At 41.6% G+C, this 23,370-nt stretch overlaps 2 protein-coding genes across 2 annotated transcripts in view; one reads left to right on the forward strand and one right to left on the reverse strand.

Moving 5' to 3' along the window:
• The window catches only part of SYNPO2 (synaptopodin 2), a 788,878-nt gene that overhangs the window by 121,241 nt on the left and 644,267 nt on the right, over positions 1-23,370 (reverse strand). Inside the window, exon 4 of the mRNA XM_086961444.1 lies at positions 19,075-21,242. Coding sequence (XP_086817570.1) covers positions 19,075-21,242 — 2,168 coding nt within the window. The remainder of the gene's footprint in view (positions 1-19,074; positions 21,243-23,370) is intronic.
• LOC147727354 (uncharacterized) lies at positions 7,868-11,565 on the forward strand. The gene is made up of 2 exons (XM_086962745.1): positions 7,868-8,059; positions 9,050-11,565. Exon 2 carries the CDS (start codon positions 9,631-9,633, stop codon positions 11,563-11,565), a length of 1,935 nt encoding a protein of 644 aa, XP_086818871.1. The 5' UTR covers positions 7,868-8,059; positions 9,050-9,630.

Here is a 23,370-nt window from a genome sequence, read left to right on the forward strand (position 1 = left end):
GGATCCGATCTTTTCTGTTGCCTATTCTGACTGGAAAGGCTCTCTCGCGAGAGCAACGCGACGGACTACAAAAACGGGTCATTGCGCGGACCAATGTAGTTCTTAGGCCAATAAGCAACCTTATTTTGAGATTTATGTTATATACTTTTGATTTTTTGTGAACAGATACAATCAACACTGGTTGATACAGAGGATTGAGAGAAATATTTACGACACATTTGTATCCTTTGATTGGTTTAGTTAGGTTTCACGTTTTTGATATGCAGTAGCAAACGTTAAGGACTGTGGCCCTGAAGAAAGCCGTGGGATTTGGTTCCCTTGAGGCTGAAACATGTTGGCCGGATACTTGCAGTTATATGGTTAGACTGCATCTTTGCACTGTTCCTGTTTTTAGTAAGGGAGAGATCAAGTTATATTAAAGTTTTGTATTGATCTTCTATCCTTTTTTAACCTCACCACACTTTATTATTTTTCTGCACTGCACCGGACTCCATCAAGATCTTGGCTCGCATGGTCTTCACTACATTTGGAGATGTGACCCAGTTAAGCATAGGTTATGGACTAGTCTCAATGATCATGAGGCACACCATTCCTATTTGGATGACCAAATGAGAATACATGATCTACATCTGACGTTGATGGACATCCAGTCTTTCTCTGTATGGGTCTATTCGATATTTGAAGTGAATCCCAATACACTGGTTGCTTATTTTGGCACTCTATGAGCAAGCTAAATGGTATATAGCTTCAGCAATGCCCACTGACTTGGTTTGTAGTGTTCGTTAACCTCTGGAGTACGATAGGCCCAGATATAGACCCCCAGTGTGTGTTTTTTGTTTTTGAATTGATTGAGTAGGGGACTTCACCCTGGGTAGGTCTTTAAATATTTTCCCTCTGACCCTTTTTCTCCGGATTGTTTAGTAGTGCTGCATCAAGTCGACACATCTAGAGGTGCAATGTCTAGGTGGTTTACTGCCAGTACTATTCACATTTTTCCCTTAGAAGTGAGAAGGATGGAAAACATGTTTGGGGGGCACTGAGCATCATGTGACACACACCGACCCATGTGTAACACTTGCATTCAGACTCACAAAGTAACACATTGAGCCCGATTCACGACATGAGGTTACGAGTGTGGAGTCTACGCACTCGGAGACAAGTCACCATACTCAAGGCACAATCTCCCCACTCAGGGTTGAATCGCTGCATGGCACGCTCTGCCGAAAGAGCAAATGTTATTAAAAATCAGAAAAGTGCATTCAATCACACGTGAAACTCGCCCATAACTCATAGTTATTAGGGCTTACCGTAATGTATATGCCATAGGAGCAGAGACAGAGAGATAAAAAAATTGAACATTATTAAAACTGCAGAGTTGCAGCACTTTAAGATCCACCTAAGTTACTATTTCAAAAGTGCACTAGCTCTATAATTGTAAATGTATTTCTATAGTTTTATCTCGTAGTGTTTACAAGCATTCAGATAAATCAATGAAGAAAAGCAAACACATTATCTGTTATTTTTTTAGAAAATTGTTGTAATCCTGTTTCCAGCTAATGAGACTTACAGAGCACATGTGTTTTTTTACACTTCTACAGGTAATGGCATGCCTCTGTAGACCACTGCCTTCCTCCTTTCTCTTGAAATTGCAGGGCTCTTCACTTTTAATTTCACTTGTAATATCGACCTTGGCTAAGGGCCATGGGTTTTCTTACAGATATCGCACCGTCTTCATCACCCATCACATTCTTATTCTTGAATGTGGATTCACTGATAATTTGTGGAATAATGGTTGAAATATCTTTCAAAATAACCTAACAGATTGAAAAAGTGCTTTTTCTGAGTAAACATCTATTTTACATTGCTGTAGGAGACAGAACAACTTCTTAAGAAAATTAAAATGGGACTTTTAAATTACTTCTAATGTATTTGTTCCTCCTTGACTGATTAGCAATAAACTTGAAATTAAAAGCCTGAGCAGGATGCATCAAGCACCTCTCAAAGTTCATGCAAATTCCTCAAATGTCCCCAATGTATTTAGCAAATGATAAAATGTATCACCTCTGGGACTTTCAAATCAGCCATAACCACAGACTCGCTATCAAAGGCCATATAGTGTATGAACAAAGACCTGCATTAAGTTGCACTGTAATGTATTACTGATTTAGAGAGATACATGGAAAGTGATGACAAAACAAAATGTCCACTAGGCTCTTCTCTGTACTCTCAAATGTTACTGTCCTTTGTGCGATGCCAGCTCCAAGAAACATTCTTTGCTGCTCATCGCTTTTGCTTAGCGAAAAATCTGAATCCCGAAGGATGCTGGTGTGCCGGTCTTTCTAACAGACTCCCTTAGCTTCCATTATACCAGTCCATATTTCACGTATGACTACGTAAATATGTAATGGTGGGATTTTTTAACCTCTTACATGCTCATGACGGCCCCGGCCGTCATGCGTCACAGTGGGCATGTGCGGAGGACGGCCGGGGGCCGGCCAAATCCCGCCCACTTTAAAAAACACCCACACAACGTGAAAATTTGCCGCTCATGCAAGGGGTTAAACATAATGTACTGTGAGAGCTAAATTTATGGTATGGCCTAAGTCCTTCCTTGCTATCCCTCGACCGGACGGTAAAACTAGAATTCAATTACAAATTCCTGGGAAGGGTGTAGGGAGGTGGAGCTGTTCCCTGGTCCTTGTGAGCAGGTGGAGGTGTCTGCAATCAGTGGAGGAAGTAATTCACTGGAGTGTTTTACACTGATCCATTTTAGATCAACTGTTGTGCTAATTTAACCCCTTGGCTGCGGCGGTAATTCCGCTGCGGCGCTGGGGGGTTGGGTGGAGGGTCGAATGGCGCCGCCATGCTTGTGACGGAACCACTCTGTCACGAGCCACAGGAGTGCTGTGCTTATGACAGAGTGGTTCCGTTACGGCTCCGCCCACTCACTAATTCTCCCGCACAGGCGGGGAATCAGTGCTGCGTGGGCGGAGCGGGCGCGGCGTGACGGAACCACTCCGTCATGAGCACACGCCACCCGTGGCTCGTGAAGGAGTGGTTCCGTCACTAGCATGGAAGGAGTTAATGAGTTTTTTCAGATTAGGAGCCTCATTCACACAAACATATACATAGTGGCGGCTCCTCCACTATGGCGGAGGAGCGTCGCCTCAGTGCAGTGCAAAAGAAAAAGAAAATGATAATAACAAGAAGTTATTATCATTTTCTTTTTCTTTCTGGGACTCCAGCCAGGTCGGGCCGTGGGGGGGCTATGCTCCCCACCGTGAGAGGGAGCAAGAGTGATTTGCTCCCTCCCTTATTGCGCATGACTGCTTGGTCAGCCACCCAGGGGCTGTCCAAACAGTCATGCTCACTTGGCATGTTCTCCACTGGTCTGTGTTGCACAACCCAGAGGAGAACATGCCCAGCCTCCCAGTTACTGCCTGAGCGGCCCTTGCAGCTGCTCAGACCTATCACAACACTGCTCCTGGAGCGTCTTGATTGGCTGGGAGAGTTCGGGAGACTGGGTGCTTCCGGTGCTCTGCGAGGACTGAGGAAAGACGTGGGGTGACGGCTTCCGTTAAGAACGTTAGTGAATTTTTTATTTTTCTATCATGCCTTTCCCCCGTCTGTCCCCCTGACCCCATACAGAGGCAGCGACCACTGCATATACGCTCTGCTGCCCAAATTATTCTTCAGTTCCCTTATTTTACATGTCTGCACCTTTTCTCCTCACAATAAGTGGCTAGCTATGCGCCTTACTCTACAATGTCATTGCTTGTGTAGATGTACTGTTTGTAAATACCACAGCCTCTTCTTCCTAATTTTCTTTCTCACTTTCTGCATATTACCCAACTCATTATGTTCCTCTTCCTGCTCTTCTCTAGCTCTACATTATCTTACACGCATCCTGGCAGTGCTTCTGGTAAATACTCTGCAACATTTGTAATGCCAGAAAAAGCCAAGATCTCAAAAAGTTGGTGTATGGTAGCCTTCCATAGATTGCATTGCCTTTAAATTATTAATACCGATCTGGAGCCTCAGTGTATCTTTACAATTGCAGAAATCCTTCTTAGATCTTGCCTGAGAGTTAAACAAATCATGAAAATAATACTTAAATACATATAAAAAACGAGAAGCACTTTGATTCAGACCTCTTCAACCATTGGTCTGTTTAAGTTGCATTCACTTTTTGCTTCTGCCACACAACAGCATACAGCATGCTCCAATAGTCAGTCCACTTCAGTGATTGGCTCCACTGCCCTTTGAGTGACAGAATTTTGACTGGTCAAATGTGACTTTTGCCTGAAAATGAATGTGTTTTAGTGAAAGAGCTGTTGGGCCCCTCTTTCAGCGTTCCCTTTTCTACTTACGCCTTTTCACTCCTTTCTTTCTCCTTTTCTCTGTTTTTTTTAAGTGCCCAAAAAATAACAAGATAGGCTAGTGTGCCGCTCGATTACTTTTCAGAGCGACTGGCAGCTAACACTGCTGCTGGGCCATTTGTGTTCTATGCATCACATGTAGGCACTGCTTTTAAACTGGGTGGCCATCTTTGGATAGACTGTGTTTAGTCTATCATTATTTTACTGTTCTTACAAGGCCAGCATGTTCAAAAGTAATGTGACAGTAATCTTGAACAGTACAACAATGACACACCATTCACAATACCATTCCAGGATGGCTACCCGGTGTATTGCTTAACAGGTGACCCTCTTGCAATGGTACTGGGTGTTGTGCAACATTATTTTTTTAGTGAGGTCATCTTGAGTGGTAAAAGACTGACCGCCTATGCAGTTTTATTTTTTAGAGCATGACTTTGGGCCTTATAACGAGGATGGCGGTCCTTGGACCGCCGTACTCGCGGTGGCAGTTCGACCACCGTGGTCTGCCCTCCGTATTACAATTGCAGTGGCCGGACTGCCAGCAGCCCGCTATGACAACACCGGCACCGCCAGGATCATGGATCCAGCTGTGCTGGTGGTGGTGTGAAGTGGGGAGAAATGGAGGCGGTACGGATCCCGGCCGTGCCATCCATATTATGACTTGCCTTTCCGCAAGCCTTTTTATGGCTGTGATCTCACCATGAAAAAGCTGGCGGAAGGGCAAGGGGGGTGCACCCACAGGGTTATTGGGCAAAACTGCCTATGGGAGTAGGGTTAGGGGGCACATGACATGACCCACCCCCAAAAGTGCATGGTCGTGCGTGCACTATGTGGCATGCACAACATGGTGCATGCCAAATCGTGCACAGATGAGCAGTAGGCGCTGTCACGGTGGTGGTATGCTGTAAAAGCTCTCCTACACAGGTACTATAGAAGCTCTGACATGCCCTATGATAAAGCATACCTGATTCACATGAGGGCTGATTTTCCAGCTATAAACACCATTGCCAAATGACCACATATGGTGTAAACACAAACACACCTAGTACCCATGCGCATGGAAAAGAAACAGAGAATGCACCTGTAAGTAATAGCAGCCGAGCACGAATGCTCCAATCAGCATGTCTACTATACACTAAAAGGACATTAAAAGGCAAAACCCTACCATCACTCATTAGAATGAAACAGACTACAATGGGGGTTTAAAGTAGTGATGGGGTTGGGGGTGTGTGATTTGTGAATGGGGCTAGCACTGGACAAGCAGAGATGGGAGGGTGGAGGTGGGGAAATGGAAAACAGCAACTAAGAGAAAAGAGGTAACGGGGGGTGATCTGTGGATGGGGCATGAGGGCTGGTGAAGGAGACGGAGCTGGTAAAAGCAAGAGCACTGTGTAGAGTGCTTAAAAAGAAAGAAAAAAGTAGGTCCTAAAATAGTTGTAAAAACGAGGGTAGTGGATATTTACAAGTACTTGGTCCATGCTCTGAGGGAAAGGGTAAAACAAGAATAAGCATGACCAAGCATGCCAAGGACAAATGGTGACAAAGAATATGAGACAGACGATGGAGCAAGCAAATGGGAAGCCTATGAGTGGACTGAAGCCAACAGATTGAACACAACATGTCCATTTGAGGCAGCACATGCACTGTCTAGGCAAGACCTAAACAAAACCTAGACATTCACTAAAAAGCCAAAGGTTATGGTTATGGAGACGTTATAATAGGGTTCAGATTTTAAAAGCACAAAACAATAGAAATTTTGCAGTTATAGTTATATTTATGTGAAGAAGCTATAACGCGTGTCCTAATGTCACTATAAGTCATGCCCTCGCTATGCACTGCTAATTATCCCACATTTTATTTCAGTCCTGACATTTTCTATGACATCATTGATAATTTCAATGCAACATTTGCAATAAAATTATAGATGAGAAAACTATGCATGGTGGGGGGCATTAGTTATAGATACCTTATAGGACACAATGGTGGTACCAAAACACAATTTCCCATTGCAGTTTCCATAGGAAAATTAAAACGTGAAATCAGCCTAGCGGCATTAAACCAAATTTGGCAGAAATGTACATCTTGGTCCAGAAAGCGTGCTTTTTATGATTTGCTGTAAATCTCTACGGCAGTTTTTGAGAAAATAAGGTTAAAACATTTTCTATATCAGGATGGGTGGGTTCACAGGAGGCTCACGAGACTGGAGGAGACCTGCAAAGACACAACTTCAAATAATACAGCAATCTGATTGGCTGTGGGGGCTTTTTTCCTGTCAGATGCCTCACTCCAGTGGGATTGAAAGGCTCTCGCAAATTCCAGCCGGAGCTCGCACTCTGATTGGCTGGCCGAAACATGAAAGTCAATGTTGCACCCACTATTTCAAGACACAGGCACTCAGTCATTGTGTCCTGGAAGGATTAAGGGGCAAGGGTAGGAGTACCCTGACCTCCTGGACCTTGTAGGGTTCTCGAGGTACACACTTGGAGTAAAATGTTCATAAAATATTTTTTAGGGTTTACGCAATCCAACAGACCTCTGGATTCCCACAGGAGTTTCACAGGGGTGAAGGGGCAGCGCTGTTTCCCATGAGAATCTCATGTGATCTGAGTTTCGTTTTTGTGAAGGTGGTGGGAACTGTGTTTGCGGCAGCTTGCCGTGAACCGTTGAAGGCTGTGTATACAATATGAGGTTGGCTGCCTGTGGGGATGGGATACAGGGCCTGGTCAAAAGGGATGTGCACAGCAGGTGGTTGCACTAAACCCATGCTGTGCACAGATGATGGGACTGGCTGCCCCCAGGGTTTTGGGCACAGGGCCTAGCCATTCACACAGCATGCATGTCCTAAGACGGTGTGTGACTGAGGTTGGCTGGCCGCTGGGGGACTCCCTTATGTATGGTAATATGATATGACTTTACATTTTTAAAAACATAGAAATTCACTGAAAAAAACAAAGGTTAAAGCAAAAGGTATTGGCTAAGGTAATATGTGGGCATGACTGTTTAGGTATTGTTTGACACTTATGTGCATGTGCATGTTTACAATTTGTAATCATCTGCAAGACTTAGGATTTAATACCAGCTTCATTTTTTTAATCATTTTTGGGCTTTCTCAAAAATTGAATTCAGCACTAAATATTTTTGGCCTTATTTAGAGTTTGGCAGGTGAGATATTACCACTGTATTATGCGTGCCATAGGCTTTACTGCACTTGTAATATGATATCAAGATATCCACCACTTTTGTGACAGAGTATGACCTCCGCCAAACTCTAAAAGAGGCCCTTTGTCAATCAGTCAACTTTAACCTACACAATAACCATCCATTTACAAGCTTACCCTCACTCTCTTTGATTCGTGAATTAACCGCATCGCTGCTGCGGCGATTTTTGAGCTGTGCGGCTATTTTCTAATTACCGCGTTACATGACGAGCTCAGCTCGTCATCAGCACACGCCACCCGTGGCTGATGACGAGCTGAGCTCGTCATCAGCAGCGAAGGGGTTAATCACCTAGATTACCATGCAAATATCTGGTTGCCTTACCTCCTATCCAATTCTCCTATCAGACACCCATCCATTTATATACATATATGTTTGATTTTCTTAGATCTCCATTGAAAAATTCTCTACAAAACCTCTTACTTTGCAATAAAAATGTCAGATATTCACTGAAAAGAACAAAGGTTCTTCATGATTTTTTGGTAAGAAAATTAAAAATGAAAGAGATTCTGGATTCGGATTTTTGGCAATGTTTGTACAAGGGAGAAGAAAACCAAACAGTAACCATTAGTGAGGGATACAAATACCTTACCGAAACTAAACCAGACGAGTGTCCAAAAATAGCAGAGAAATGGGCCCTTTGCTTTCCAACAGGTATCACTTCAAAAGAAATATCTTACTCCTTAAAGAAAATTGATACGCTGGTTCATTCTTCGAGCTTAAAACTGCAAGCATATAAAACAATCTGCCAACTTTACTACACTCCTCTGCAAATAAGCAAATGGTCCTTGAATAATGGCTCTAACGATCGAACCAAATGCCCCAAATGCCATTTACAAGCGGCTGATCTAGAACACATGTTGGCTCTATGCCCAGCGCTAGCTTCATTTTGGAATAGTATAGGGAAGATATTGAGATTGAAATTGCTAATTGATGCACCTTTAACTTCTGAAATGATACTGCTAGGTATACAGACTAACCCTACACCTTTTCAAGATCTAATTTTTATTGTGTTGGCATGCGCAAGGCTGGTTTTGGCTAGAGCTTGGATAGCTGAACAAGCACCTAATGTGAATGAATGGTGGTGCTTGGTTAAAGAGATACATCATATGGAGTTATCGTTAGCCAGGAAAAGAGGAGTGAAAGCAATGACTAAAGTAAAGAGAATATGGGGAGACATGTTTTATATACCCGACATTAACTAACCTGATTCGAAGTTGTGTTTAACTCAAAATCAGACAAGATTGTATTTACTTGTGTAAACCCCCTTTATATTTCTTTTGTCTGCCTGAGGATTGATTATCATCTACTAGCAATGGTAAACCGCTTTTTGTAATAATCTTTAAAAATTATTGGAAATTATGTACAACAAAATTATGATTGTTCTGTTTAATCCTGCCTGTGATATCCATTAATAAAAAGGATTTAAAAAAAAAAAAAAGAAAAGAACAAAGGTTAAAGTAATGTTACAGTTAGGTGAAAATGTCAGTTTAAAAAGGTTTTAAACTAAAAAAAACACACTGAAATTCAATAGATATAGGTATTTCAAGTAACTGTGTCTCACACCCTTTCCATGCACTACTTATAACCTCACATATTACAACACTTCTGACATGTCCTGCGACATCATTGATAACATTACTAATGACACCCGACTGACATCATTGACGACAACCCTGTGCATTGGGGAGAGGGGGTGCAATTTATAGTTGCTTTAAATATCTATAACTCTTGAATTTCAGTGATTTTTTTACATATAAGCTGACTATAACGCTATTCGCTATTTTAACCTTTGTTTGTCTGTGTGCGTGTGTATACGTATATATATATACATATATATATATATTATCCAACTCCAGTCTGAGACCAGACACACAACAGGCACTCTAGACGGGTGTAGAGTCGTTTTATTTACTGCATGGTGCACTGAACTATATCCGATATTATATATATATATATATATGTCATCAGAGAGTTGAAAGAACTATCAATACTGAGTACACAACAATTTTGCACGAAAGAGCACAACAAGAGAATGGAGTACAGTGCACTAATGGCCAAAATACAAAAGAGATCTGATATTGTCGTGCGGTGGTCTGATAAGGGTGGCAATGTGGTGCTGTGGCCACTAAAAATGTACAATGAAGAAGCAATGAAGCAATTGCTTGATCAAGAATGTTACTGCAGAGTGAGCCCCAACATCATAGTGGGTATACAGGGGAGATACCACTGTGACTTATATAAATGGAGAAATCTGGGTTTAATAAGCAAAGCAGAATTAGCTTTTCTAAAAAATGACTATCCAACAATTCCCCAGCTATATCTCATACCAAAAGTTCACAAAGACCCAAAAGAGCCACCCGGAAGACCGATCATTTCTGCCATCGGCAGCCTGTTTGAAAATACCAGCACATTTGTGGATTATTTTCTCCAACCTTTTGTCAAAGACCTTCCGGCTTATATACAGGACAGTGGTGACTTTTTAAGGCATATATATGATTTACAGTGGGAGCAGGATTTTGTGTTTATGTCGTTGGATGTACAAGCTTTATACACAAGTATCAGACACACAGATGGGCTGCGGGCTTTGGAATACTATCTGAATAAACGCCCAATAGCATTGTACCAACACTCGTTGATGTTACTACAGATGGTAGAGTGGTGCCTTAATAATAACACCTTTTTATTTGATAAATTGCACTACAAACAACTGCAAGGTTCGGCAATGGGCACTTGCTTCTCCCCCAGCTATGCGAATTTGCATATGGGCTGGTGGGAGGAGCAGGTATTAGCCGTCAAACATGATGTAGAAATGTCACATAATGTGGTGCTTTATAAGCGCTATATTGATGATATTTTTATCCTTTGGAGGGGCACCATTGAGAGTGCGGAGACATTCGCCAAAGACCTGAATGAAAACAGCCTAAACTTAAAATTTACCAGCACAACTAGCAAAGAAATGCTCCAATTTTTGGACATAGAAGTGTATGTGCAAAATGACAAAATCCAGACCAGAACTTACAGGAAACCAACAGCGGGTAATGCAGTGCTTCATGCACAAAGTTTCCACCCCACTAAACTAAAAGAATCCATTCCTTATGCAGAATGCTTGCGTATGACACGCAATTGCAGTACAGAGGAAGGAGTCACCAAGGCCAAAAAAGATCTATTTGAAAGATTAAGTAAGCGAGGTTATAGACCACATACCCTCAAAAAAGCTGAGAGCAAGTGTAAAACCAAAAACAGAAAGGATTTACTATTTACCAAAGATTTGGAGATAAAAACTACGCCCACTAATGTGACTGGTAACCCCCCAAGAATGATAACTGGCTACAATATGTACCACAATCAGGTCAGAAAAATCCTGCAGAAACATTGGCCCCTGATCAAAAAAGATCCTATAATAGGACACCTGAGTGGAAATAGACCTAATATAACATTTAGGAAGGCCAAATCCATGCGTGATCATCTAGTGTGTAACTCCCCTACCCTAAAAAAACCAGTCACGTGGCCCCCACCTCAGAAAGGCTTCAAGAAGTGCACGAAGTGCAAAGCCTGCAGACAAGGGCTTAATATGAAGGAGGTACAGGTACCATTCAGGAACAAACCCTATACCATCAGGGGCGGCTACTCGTGTAAAACGGAGTATGCCGTATATGTTCTGGTCTGCAGCTGTGGCAAACGCTATGTTGGGAGTACTATTCACCAAGCACATGTGAGAATATTGCAACATTTGCGTGCCATCACTAACAACGACCAAACGTACCCTGTGGCCAGACACATAAATACTATACATGACGGGAATATCAGACATATTTCCTACTATGTGATAGACAGTGTCCCAAAGAACCCTAGGGGAGGGAACCGCAGACTAGCCTTGCGACGTCTTGAGTCAAGATACATAATCCTGTTAAATTCTAAAATCCCGAATGGATTAAACTCAGACGAAGCTATGACTGTCCACCTATGAATCCAAAGTAGAGACCTACCCGTAAAAATATTCTCATTCCAGTTTTAACTCTGTACACTTGTAACATACATTTACTTTGCAATTTGGGACACAATGTGAGCGATTATTTTGTTTATTATTTTTGTTTACACGTTACTGTCACAAATACAACTATATGATAATGTAACGCTAGCACATACAATTGAATGTCAGGCATAGACACGACTATAACCTTTGTTATATATCTGCACAGCAGTAATCATGTCCACTTGGAGATAATGTCACAGGTAGCATTACCTAGGAATCGGTATTATTATTTAATTTAAATTATTTTACCTAGGCACCAAAGTGTAGCAATATGACTGGCTAGAATATTGCAACAAGACACAATGATACCTAATTGTTATAACCCAGCGTCTAGTCATGTAAACTTTGGTATGTCCACTTGGAGATAATGTCACAGGTAGTATTACCTAGGAATCGGTATTGTTTAAATTAATTTACCTATGCACCAAAGTGAAGCAACATGACTGGCTATAACATTGCAACAAGCTATTTAAATGCTCATAACTCAGCGTCTAATCATGTAAACTTTGGCATGCACGCATATTTTATTTAGTACTGAATTTACATATATCATGTATTTAAACAATGGGTATATAATTTTACGTGCATTTCCAGCAGTAAATGTCAGTAGTAGAAATAACGTGTTACCATGCAGGTTCTGCGCGTAAAACTACAGACTCTTCTGTGTCTATGTATTTAGTGTGTTTAGCCATGACTCACTCGTTGTCATAACGACTAACAGTCTATCATGTTGTATGACTCTGCTCGTGATGTGTCAGCATGTAATGCATTATAAAAACGTATGCCCATTGCAACAGAGTTAAGTGAGGAAGGCGGAGGCTTCCGCCGAAACGCGTCTGTGCAGCATGTCGGATTAAATCTTTCCTTGAGTTTAAATCACGGTGTCAGTGCCTTCCTTTCATCCGAAGGTTTTGGATTGGTAATCAATATATATATATATATATATATATATATATATATATATATATATATATATATATATATATATATATATATATATATATATATATATATATATCCTAAAAAGTGATCGTAATGAAAAAAGAAAAAAGAGAAAATAAACAGTTTAGGGCCATAATAGTTCTTGCCCTTTTTCTCTCTTGGCCAAAACACAGAGGGGGCATGGGTGACAGAAACAGCAGACAGACAGCAGGGAAGAAGGTAAGAAAAGGGGCAGTGAGCAGGGAAACAGCCTGGTAGGACAGGGTAGATGGGTAGAAAAAAGTGCAGGGAAATAAGTCCCCTTTAGTTTCTAAAAATGAAAGATGGGGTTAAAGACATTTGATTGGAATCAAGCCAGAACAAATGAAAAACATTGAAGTAGGTATGAGGGCATGAGGGAGGCTTGGAGGTTTCCACCTCTTCGTGCAAAGGCTAAAAGAAAAATACCCAAGAAGGAAGGAATGGGGAGATTGAGTTGAGCGAGGAGAGAGGGAAAAAAGGACGAGTAAAGGAGAGAGGGATACATAGCAGAAAGGGGTTCAATCAGTGTTCCACTACAGATGGGAATAGAAAAATACGGACAATAGTGTATAGCAAGTAAAGGGTATCTAGAAACGTGTAGGATTCAGTTTCGACAAAAAATGCATTCAAAGAATCGGATTCCAAAACAAAATGTGGTCTATGCAAGCTGTCTGGAAAATTTCAAGTAAACTGGTTAGGTGAAATGTATTACTAATTTGTAATTCTATACATTTGGTTGTTGAGAAACTTGAACTTCAGACCAAGAAAATGATATTATGGTTCTTGTAGCCAGTAATTTCTACTTGAGTGCACAGATCGATGCTAGTTTTGTGAAGCAAGGTGGATTTTATCCTGCATGAGTGGGGTCTGTGAAATTGGGATAGACAAATCCTTTGCCAAATATACAACGTCAATGCCATGAAACAATTAGAAAAAGTTTCTATGGTTGACACCATCTTTGAAAAGTTATCAACATGGAAAAGCTTCAAAGCTTGGACACCTAAAACATTAAAAGATTCGGAGACTAGTGTTGCCAGTAAAGGCATCACAATAAGGGGTTATTTATCGTGTAGAAAAAGAGTTTCAGGTGGCATTAGTATATTAACAGGTCAAAGAAGGATTTGTTACATGATATATTCGTTTACAGAACAACTTTTAGAACAATATGTGTATTGTTGGTTGGTGGTTAATGTGCCTGGAAGGCTGGAGGAACAATAAATGCCATATAATATTATTTTTACAGTGCGAACAATTACATTTTGGAATGGGATCTCTGCAGATGGGATTCTAGAAATATGTATGGGTTTGGCTGAATTTGGGAAGTGGTTTCGCAAGTACTAGTTGTATGTCTTGTTGCCAAGATTGTTCTAAACATTATATATGGATTCTGGAAGGACTATGTTTTTCATCCGGCTAAGAAACTCTATTGACCAAGTTTTAAACACAAGGGGTCCGTGTCATATAGGCATTTATGGGTGTGAGAAGTAGTCCAACAGGAGTACTCGTTTACGATCTTTTAAATCTCTTTGTGAGTCAACCCCAAAATATCAACTCTCTATTAGTAAAAGTGCAGAGAAGGCAAAGTCCTTTCAACTTGTACAAATTGAATATGAATATTTCCTATTTGCATTTTCTTCCCATTTGAGATGTTTTGGATCAATTCACAAAGTTATGTAAAAGTACATGAAAGAGCACTTAGGGATTACTCTTGCATACTTCTATGAAGTTATGCCAGGGTTTTGTGTTGTCTTACAATGGATCATCCTTGAGAAATTGCAATTAATTTAAATGCATGTTTTAAAGTTATTGCAACATCTTTCAATTACAAAAGTTAGGCAGGTATGGGATGGTTATTATATGGAGTGATTGTTGACTAAGGCTATCTACATAGACAGAAGACCAGTGACTGTTTTTTTTTTTTGGATAGATAGAATGATGCATGGGTTAGTTAGTGGCCCGAAGGTGGTAATTGGACATATGGAGAACTGAACAGAACCTTTTCATTATAGCTGAGTAGAAAAGCAGGCGGGCCGACACAAAACATATAGAGGGCTGAACTCATGAATATATGAACTGCGCAATGACATTTTAGATAAACATGGATTGGTTTCTGTATGGATGCATGAGGTTGTCGAAGAAGTGATGCATGAAGAAAAGAAATATTTAATTACAGATGATTTGATTGATGTGGTAATTACCTATCGATTGTTGGAAAGTTACTGGATAGTTGCAATCATGAATAGTAGATCAAGAGATATAATGATTTGTGGTAGTTGTATGGGTGGATGGACCATCAAAAGGGTGGCTAGACAAGTGAATTAGTGAATGGTACATGGGTGGGTGCTTGATGGAGAAACTGATGGAAAGATATACAGGAATAGGTGAATGAATGAGTAGGTGGATATTTGATCATGTATAAATGGAAAAAATTGAAGTTAGCTGAATGAATGGGAGAGTGTAGGGATATCTCGATGGATAGATGACTGGATGAAGGCATAAATAAAACATAGACAAGTGTGCAACCTTAAATCGGTGGATGCAAAGGTAAAAAGACACATGGATGTTGGATGAGTGAATAGGTTGGTTGTAGGAGAGGCTGTGGATAGTGGGGTGAAGAAAGAAGTTACAAATTCGACCACATACCGATGGACAAGAGTGTGAATGCATTGATAAATGGCAGAATATTTCAATGTATGTGAGTTGGAATCATGGCTGACTGAACAAGTGGTTGCGGGAAACAACCTTTACAACGCAACCATTACATTGCACTACATTTACAACGCAGGCAATACATCGCAACATCCTTTACAATGCATGTCACTACAACGCATCCATTACATTGCATGTCACTAGAACGCATGACACTACATCGCATGTCACTACAATGCAGGCATTACATTGCATGTTATTACAACGCATACCATTACAACGCATAGAAACCCTACACTATCCAACACTTACCCTACTGTTGCACGCCCTGGAGTTAGAATATTAATTTTTACCCTTACACTATCCAACACTTGCCCTACTGTTACACCTCCTGGAGTTAGAATAGTAATTTTTACCCTTACACTATCCAACACTTAACCTACTGTTACACCCCCTGGAGTTAGAATAGTAATTTTTAGCCCTACACTAGCCATCACTTACCCTACTGTTGCACCCCCTGGAGTTAGAATAGTAATTTTTACCCTTACACTATCCAACACTTACCCTACTGTTGCACCCCCTGGAGTTAGATTAGTAATTTTTACCCTTACACTATCCAACACTTACCCTACTGTTGCACCCCCTGGAGTTAGAATAGTAATTTTTAGCCCTACACTAACCAACACTTACCTTAAATACAATGAAATGGTATGCGTTGTAAAGGTATAATGCGATGTAATGGAATGCATTGTAGGTGTCGTTTTAAAAAAATCGTTGTAGTGGTATGTGATGTAAATGTATGCATTGTAAAGGATGTTGCGATGTAAAAACTGCGTTGTAAAGGCACGCATTGTAAATGTATGCATTGTAACGTCATACATTCGTGGTCTGCACAACTACTATTAAGAGATACTGGATGAGTAGGTTGATGACTTCAAAAATTGATGAATTAGTTGGTGGTGTTATAGTTCATTAATGGATGATAGGTAGATTATAATAATTGTTTAAATATAAGCACTGATGAGCAGACAGAAAGATGAGGGCCAGCAACCACTATTTTTCCATGTAGTGTTTATGGCTTTCCTTATAAACAAATGATGGCAGTGTCAGGAATTTGTTGTGTTAGGTTTGCAATTGGAAATCTGGGACTAAATATTTGCCTTAACAGATCCAAACAGGGATAAAGAGGCTTGTCAGAAAGGCATAGCACTTCCACCCAAACGCATGCATGCATACACTTGTGCACATTTACACTGCCCATTGTGGTTTTGCATGTGAATCTTAGCATCCCAGAGGCAGGGCTCACTATCAAAATGAGGTTTATAAGACTGTTTCTCTAAAATTGTTGACCCATCGCAGTTAAATGCTACATTTGCAAGTGTTTCTGTGAGGACTTCCATGCTTGAACACGTGGTGAAATTTTAGGTGCGCACTCATTTATGATGGTAGCAACAGAGAATGACAAGTAATTGGATTAAAATCCCTTGTCAGAAAGATGATTGGCAGGAAACTGGCCTATCACGGAATGCTTTATCTTCTTAACATGTCTTCTGTGAAGGGCAGCTTTGCCCCCCCTCCCCTCCCCTCAGATCATAGGCATCCCCTTATTATTAGCAAACAGAGGACCACCTCTTCTTGCAAGTGATTTCCACAACTAGTGATTGACTCCACAGAAAAGATACACTTTGCACCTTTGCATGTCTAAAGTAAATATAAGCATGCAAGTGACAGAAACAAAAATAATGAAACGGATGAAAGAGGCAGGCATCTTTTCATATTTTAATGGCAGAGTGATAGATACAGTAGACTGGATAAAAAGTGAATGAATGAAAAAAGATCTTAGGAGCTTTAAGATACTGCCACCATACGTTCCTGTATAACACCCTTTTGTTCAAAGCCGTGTTTGGTGCACGTGAGAAAAAGGCCAAACTTCACTCCAAGAAGAATGGAGGAAGGATTATTGTTGCAAAATGAATACCAGGGTCATTATCCCTCCCCCCAGAAAGACGAATTAAACTCATTAAAATAAGGTTTTCCGGATAAAAATTATCCACCAATTAGATGAAAGATTTATCACTGATAGAGATGGTGGGTATTTTGATTCTACATCAAAGACTGACAGTTCCGTTGTATTATATTTTTAGTTTTCCTCTGAATACCACTTGGCTTGTCATGGTGAACAGCCTAATACATACAGGGCTCAGGGAAACCAGTAGAATTTGGCTAAAAGAAAGCCACTGAGTTTTGTTAGCAAGATTTCCCAAACTGTGTCTTGCCAAACTTAAAAAGCCTATCATTAAAATGATACCAGATGCTGGATTTAAGATAAGCAGGGTATGTGGGCCTAACAAAGGCACCATCGTGCTACTGTTCATCAGTGTTAGCTCCCGCTTTTGATTGCACAGGAGTGGGCTTGGTGGCAGCATTTTTTGGCTCCGAGTGCTTGGTGGGTTTAAAAAACCTGTAAGATGAAAAAGCAGAGCAAATGGAAGGGTGTTGAGTGAAGAAGCAGTGTCAAAGTCCAAAGAGAAAGCAGGAGGCCAGAAAAGATGTGTGAGGAATATGATTGTAGGTACTGCTTCGGTGGCCAGAAATCTTATGCTGTAAAATCATTTTAAAATAGGCATAGTCCCCTTCATCCTCAGTCACTGTCCTTCTCTTAGAAAAAAGCAAACATAGCCTCAACCTGAGTTGGGGCTTCCTTCTTATGTTTTGCCAAACTTCAGCTTGTGTCTTTTTAGACGAACCATTCACCTGATATGTGGCAGGTGACCTGCTGTTCCCATACACAAGCTGACATCCGGATCTCTCTTGTCGTACATCACAAAGTGTTTACCATGACCAATGGCACTTACTGCAGGGGCTGTGGGCATTTAAACATCTCCAAAAACAGAGAAGTCCATTTGGCCAAGGAGCTTCTTTCCCTTGATTGTCCTTTTTGCCAAGACAGGGCAAGCCAGCATTCCTGCTGGCATGTCTTCTCTCATAGAGGCAACAGGCAATACTAATGCTGATTCACATTTAATCTAACAAGCGACTTCCCACATCTATGACACTGTCATACACAACTTTCAATTAGCACGTATTACAAAAATAAAACCTAAAAACATGTCATTGTGAAATATCTCCAAGCTCTTAGGCCAGAAGTGCAAGGTTTCTGAAATATATTATTCAGTTGTATGCTACTTGCATGAGACACAGGGAGCATGTTTCACTGTCTTTTTAGGTTTGAAGCATAAAACATAGTGCCATGCTTACTTAACATAGTGGTATTTGTATGTGTTTTAGGACACTGGGTACTTCAAGGACCCTATGTTCCAACGGGTTTCTTCCCCTTAAGGTTTGCAAGGAAACTTGTTCGAACATATAGTACAATGTGTGATGGAATCTACCTACACGAGTTAAAGACAGGTGTAATTCTTCTATCAATCACTTAAACATGTTCATGTCTTTGGACCCCGTTGTTAAAGTTTCATACATAGTGCATACATAGCCCCTACCAGCATTACGTATAAAGTATTGACATGCTCAATGACGATATGCCACCATTTAGGGATATTTCATCAAATTTCCAGCACTAGCATGTATTCTTATTACCAGCCCCGTCAATGCAGGAAATTGACTTCTGATAAATTGATAATTTACAACTGATAACACTGAGAGCCGGTATGTATACGCAAATGTATAGAAACTTATATTAAGTAAGCCAATGACTGCTAGAGGCACTCTTAGTATGCCAGATCAACACTGCAAACACTTCATTCTTTTAAAAAATGTTGACACCAAGTTGCAGCTAGAAGATTACTCTCCAGCCACTGCTGGCTTCCACACCTGAGCTGAGGCAGCAACTTTCTTTGCAGAAAACTTTGGCCTTGGGGGAGCAATCAAAGGCGTTGAAGTATATTCTTGCTTTGCAACCATGGGATATCCAACAGGCGCACTGGATTCATATGCTGAGGTGGCTGTGTTAGACTCAAACGAAGGCTCCTGGTTGTAGGTCGGCTGTGAGTACAGTAATGCTGCCTGGTAGTTAGCACTGGGAGCATGGTTAACCACTCTTGCAGGCTGAGCTTGTTTTAATGGTGGCAAGCAGTTGGACTTTCCTGGCTGCTTTTGGGAAAGGTCGCCTTTGGTATCTGAAGGAGGTTGAAAAGTAAACAATGAGGAGTTGAGTTGATATGGCTGATGTTTCATGACATCCAAAGCATTGAGTGCTTTTTTGGGCTTTTTCTGGGTGTTTTTTGCAGTTGTTTTTGCAGATAAAGGCTGAGATTTGCTGGCTGCTAAAGGATACATTGGAGACTGCGTGGGGTTATATGCCAAAGGTGGAGGAGCACGAACATTGGATGAATACTTCCAAGATGGTGGCAAAGATGGAGTAGGGGATGACGCACGTGCCATATTGGCTTGCACAGTGTCAGAGTCCACGACAAACTTTTCCATTCGAGACTGCCTCTTGGCAAACAATTCTGCTCCTCTACCTTGCAATGCTGGCATCTCAAATGAAGGTCCCACTCCCCCGGCAAGTGCCACATTTCCCAACGGCATGGTTGGTGGTGTTTTAGGGGTGTGAGTTGTTTGGTTTACTATTTCTGCTGCTTGGGGTCCCCTGTAATCCATCTGATGCATGTCTGAAGGCTGATAAGAATGGGTAGCTGGCTTTGCTATGCTAACAGGCACTGTAGTGTTTGCCTGAGAAATATGTGTAGTCGGGAAGGGTGGAGCTGCTGATGAAACCATAGATGGGGGTGACCAAACGGCTGCAACTGGTGTCATAGGTGCAGGAGGAGATTTAGCTGCAGGCTTTGGTGCAACTGGTGGTGGGTTCTTTTGTTTTCCAGCCTGGGCCTGCATGAAGTTACAAGCCTCCGCTCCCAAGCTTAAATAATCTTCTTCAGGTCCCGATTCATTGCCAAGTCCTGTGCCGCGTTTCCCTTCCCTGGTTTGAACAAGTGACAACAAGGCAGGGTTGGGGTTCACCTTTGGTGGCTCTTTGAAAGTAAACATAGGCTTTGCTGTACTTCTTTTTTTTGCATCTTGCAGTATTCCTGTTTTTTTAGCTGGAACCGATATCCTTTCATCTCTTGACGCAATCTGTTCCATCGATTCATAAGGAGACCAAACATTTGGTTGTGCAATTCCTGCTACGGGAGATGACACCTTATACAATGGCTCCGGCAGTGGGCTGATTGAAGAATAAGGAGGTGGTGTGGGCAGATCTGAGAAGGGGCTAGTCACGTTCCTGGTTGGTGAGAATGGCAGAGCTGCTCTATTCTGCACCCCACCGAAGGGCTTGGCAGACCTGTTTGACGAAGACAATCTGTGCACCTCACTAGACTGAAAGGAGGAAGTAGCCTCTTGGGCTCCGCTGATGCCATTTTGCACCCTACCCTGACTGTGACTCACTTCTATGTAGCTTTTACTCACACAGCTCTGGGTTCTTGTTGATTCAGAGTGCTGAGACTGGTGGGACATAACTTGTTTGACACTTTCGCCCATGTTGGAATCTGTTGAGTCCTGCATAAATTTCTTCATTTCCTCCTGCTCTGAGGTGATTTCATCCATTCTCTGTTTCCTCCGTGCAAACATGAGGGCTCCTTTGCCCTTGGTCTCTGGCAGACTCTCCATCGTGGCCTCACCTTTTGACTTTTCAACCTCCAGCAAACCAGTGTCCCAATCAAAAGTTACAATCTGGGTCTTCTCAGGATCTGAGAAGAAATCCTCATCTATCTCTGATTCGCTGGTTCCAAGTAGAGTAAACTCATATGTGTTCCCCTCTTCCCCCTCGTTGTCCTCCTCGTCAGGCTCCGCTGGTTCTAGCTCCCCTGTGCCGTAACTCACTAGTGTGAACTTCTTAGCCCTCTGTCGTCGTTTCTTGAACATCAACACCCCCTTAGAGCTGGGAGTGGGTGCTTGCGTCAGAAGAAGGGCAATGCTCTTACATTTAGACTTTGCTTCTTTTACCTTCTTCTCTGAGAGGCTCTCGCTGCGCCGGAGCCCTAGAAAAAGGAACAAAGTGAACATTTTGGTTATAAAGTTCTGCAATTCAATATTCTAAAAGCATTGTCGTAAGAAGCTAGCAAACTGGCCCCAAACACAAAATTCTATTTCTTGCATATAGTGTTCGCTTGCAACATGACCTTTGATTACTTTATTTGAGGTTTAACTTAAGTCTTTGGCTCTTACAATTTCATGTTCATAAGCTTGTAACCAAACAAGTGAAGTCTCATTTTTTTCTCAGGGCCCACAATGCCAACAAACATGCTGTAATGATGTGGTATACATGTTTCTCTATGTTTTCATTGATGCCAGCACTTTTTGTAGGGGCTGGGATGTTTGTCCTTTCTTTACTATTGGTTTCCTTCCATGTTTCCATGTTTTCTTTCTTGACTTTCTCTTGCACATTGGCCCTTATTAGCCACTTCTCATTGGGAGCCCACTCTGTCATCATTGTGATAGGATCGGATTGCGGGGCTGCCCACTGGTTAAAAACGGTCATTCAACCCCATAAGGATCCCTGGTTGTCAGAATGGCATTGTTGGTGCAAGCACCTTTTACCACAATATTACGAAAGCAGACTTTGGAGGGGGTAACATGAGAAAAGAATATGTTGGTATATTTGTTCTGCTTTTTGTGGTGAGGTCCTGAGTTTTTTGTTTTGTTTTTTTTGCATTTTGTTCTGCATTGTGTTACAGTTGTGCTGTATTGTGCTGCATGGCTGTTATGTTCCGGTATGTTTTATTGAGCCTTATGCTTTTGTAGTTCTGTAATTTTGCTTAGTGCTATATGTTGATGCAGTGTGGTGTTGGGCTTTGTAGTTACTATAGAGATGCCATCAAAGACTGGTACATCTGAATTCAAAAGCAATACATGCTTTTAAAAGCAATACATGCTTTTAAAAGCGCTGCTTCAGCTCCTCAACTATTTAGTGCACCGTTGGCCCAAACCTATGGCATACACGTTTTAAATTAGCACTTCCAGTGATCATTTTATTTAAGGCGGTCCTATGTGGACTGACGTGGCTTGCAGTTTTCACTTTTACCACCCCACACGAAAAGTGTTACTGGCTCAAACACCAGAACTACTGAAAGCGCCACACGTGACATGATTAAACTTTGTGTACAAAACTGAAGCAGCCAAGGGAGTCAATAACCAAAAGAAAGACTTGCGTATCTCGGTAAACACGAGTAATCTGCAGAATTAAAATGAATTGGTGACAATATCTCATGTCACTGTCCAGAGGGCCACTCGTGAATCTGTCAGCAGGCACACGGGCTAGCCCGTAAATCAACAGAGGCACCCACAGCTGGGCGCTGGAGATTGCCTTTTTATTCCGCACGGCCCGCCTCCTCGTGCATAATTACGCGGCTCGATTCATTTAGCTATTGTTAAGTGAGAAATGAGCTTCACCCAGGTCAAAGCCAAGAGCAATTTGTTACAGAAACAGATCCGTTTACGGGGCGCGTGTTTGGCGGCAATCTGCTGCGCTGATTTAGTGCGTCAGACGTTTCCGACCTTTGACCCACGTGAGTGCGCGCCTTGCTATACTATCTGAACGTGATGAAGAACGATCACGGACTGCGTCAGTCGGGGCCGTTGACTTTAGCTCATGCTTCTATTTGATGCATCCAATCCAAACATGGTGTAAGTATCAAGGAGGTTTGCAATTTAAATAGTTTCCACTAATAGAGATGTTGGAGGAACTAATTTCAAGCTTCGCCATCTCTCTACGCCCCACTTGTTATTTCCCCGAATGCGGAAGTGTGTAAGGTCAGGTGAGTAAATTCAGGTACCCATCTAGGGGTAAGACTGATATTATCACCCATGTGGCACTCACTCAACCCCTGGCTTGCAAATCTGACTCCTGCTATCAGTGAGCAGCATCCATAATTGACCAAGAACAGTGCACACTTAAGAGCTTATTCAGGTAAAACGGTAAATGCATACATTGTACACCCATCCCCATGATTTACATAGATGTATGCATTTTCAATGATTCATAAAAGCCTAGAGAATTATTCCAGTGGTTCTCCGCAATGTGGAAACCCCACAGGTGTGTGCATGGTTGGAATGGATAAAAACACATTTATTTAATCAAATTATTTTTTTCTCACATGGAGCAACCCC

Source organism: Lissotriton vulgaris, chromosome 3_1 (genome assembly GCF_964263255.1).
Source record: "Lissotriton vulgaris chromosome 3_1, aLisVul1.2, whole genome shotgun sequence".
Taxonomy (NCBI): domain Eukaryota; kingdom Metazoa; phylum Chordata; class Amphibia; order Caudata; family Salamandridae; genus Lissotriton; species Lissotriton vulgaris.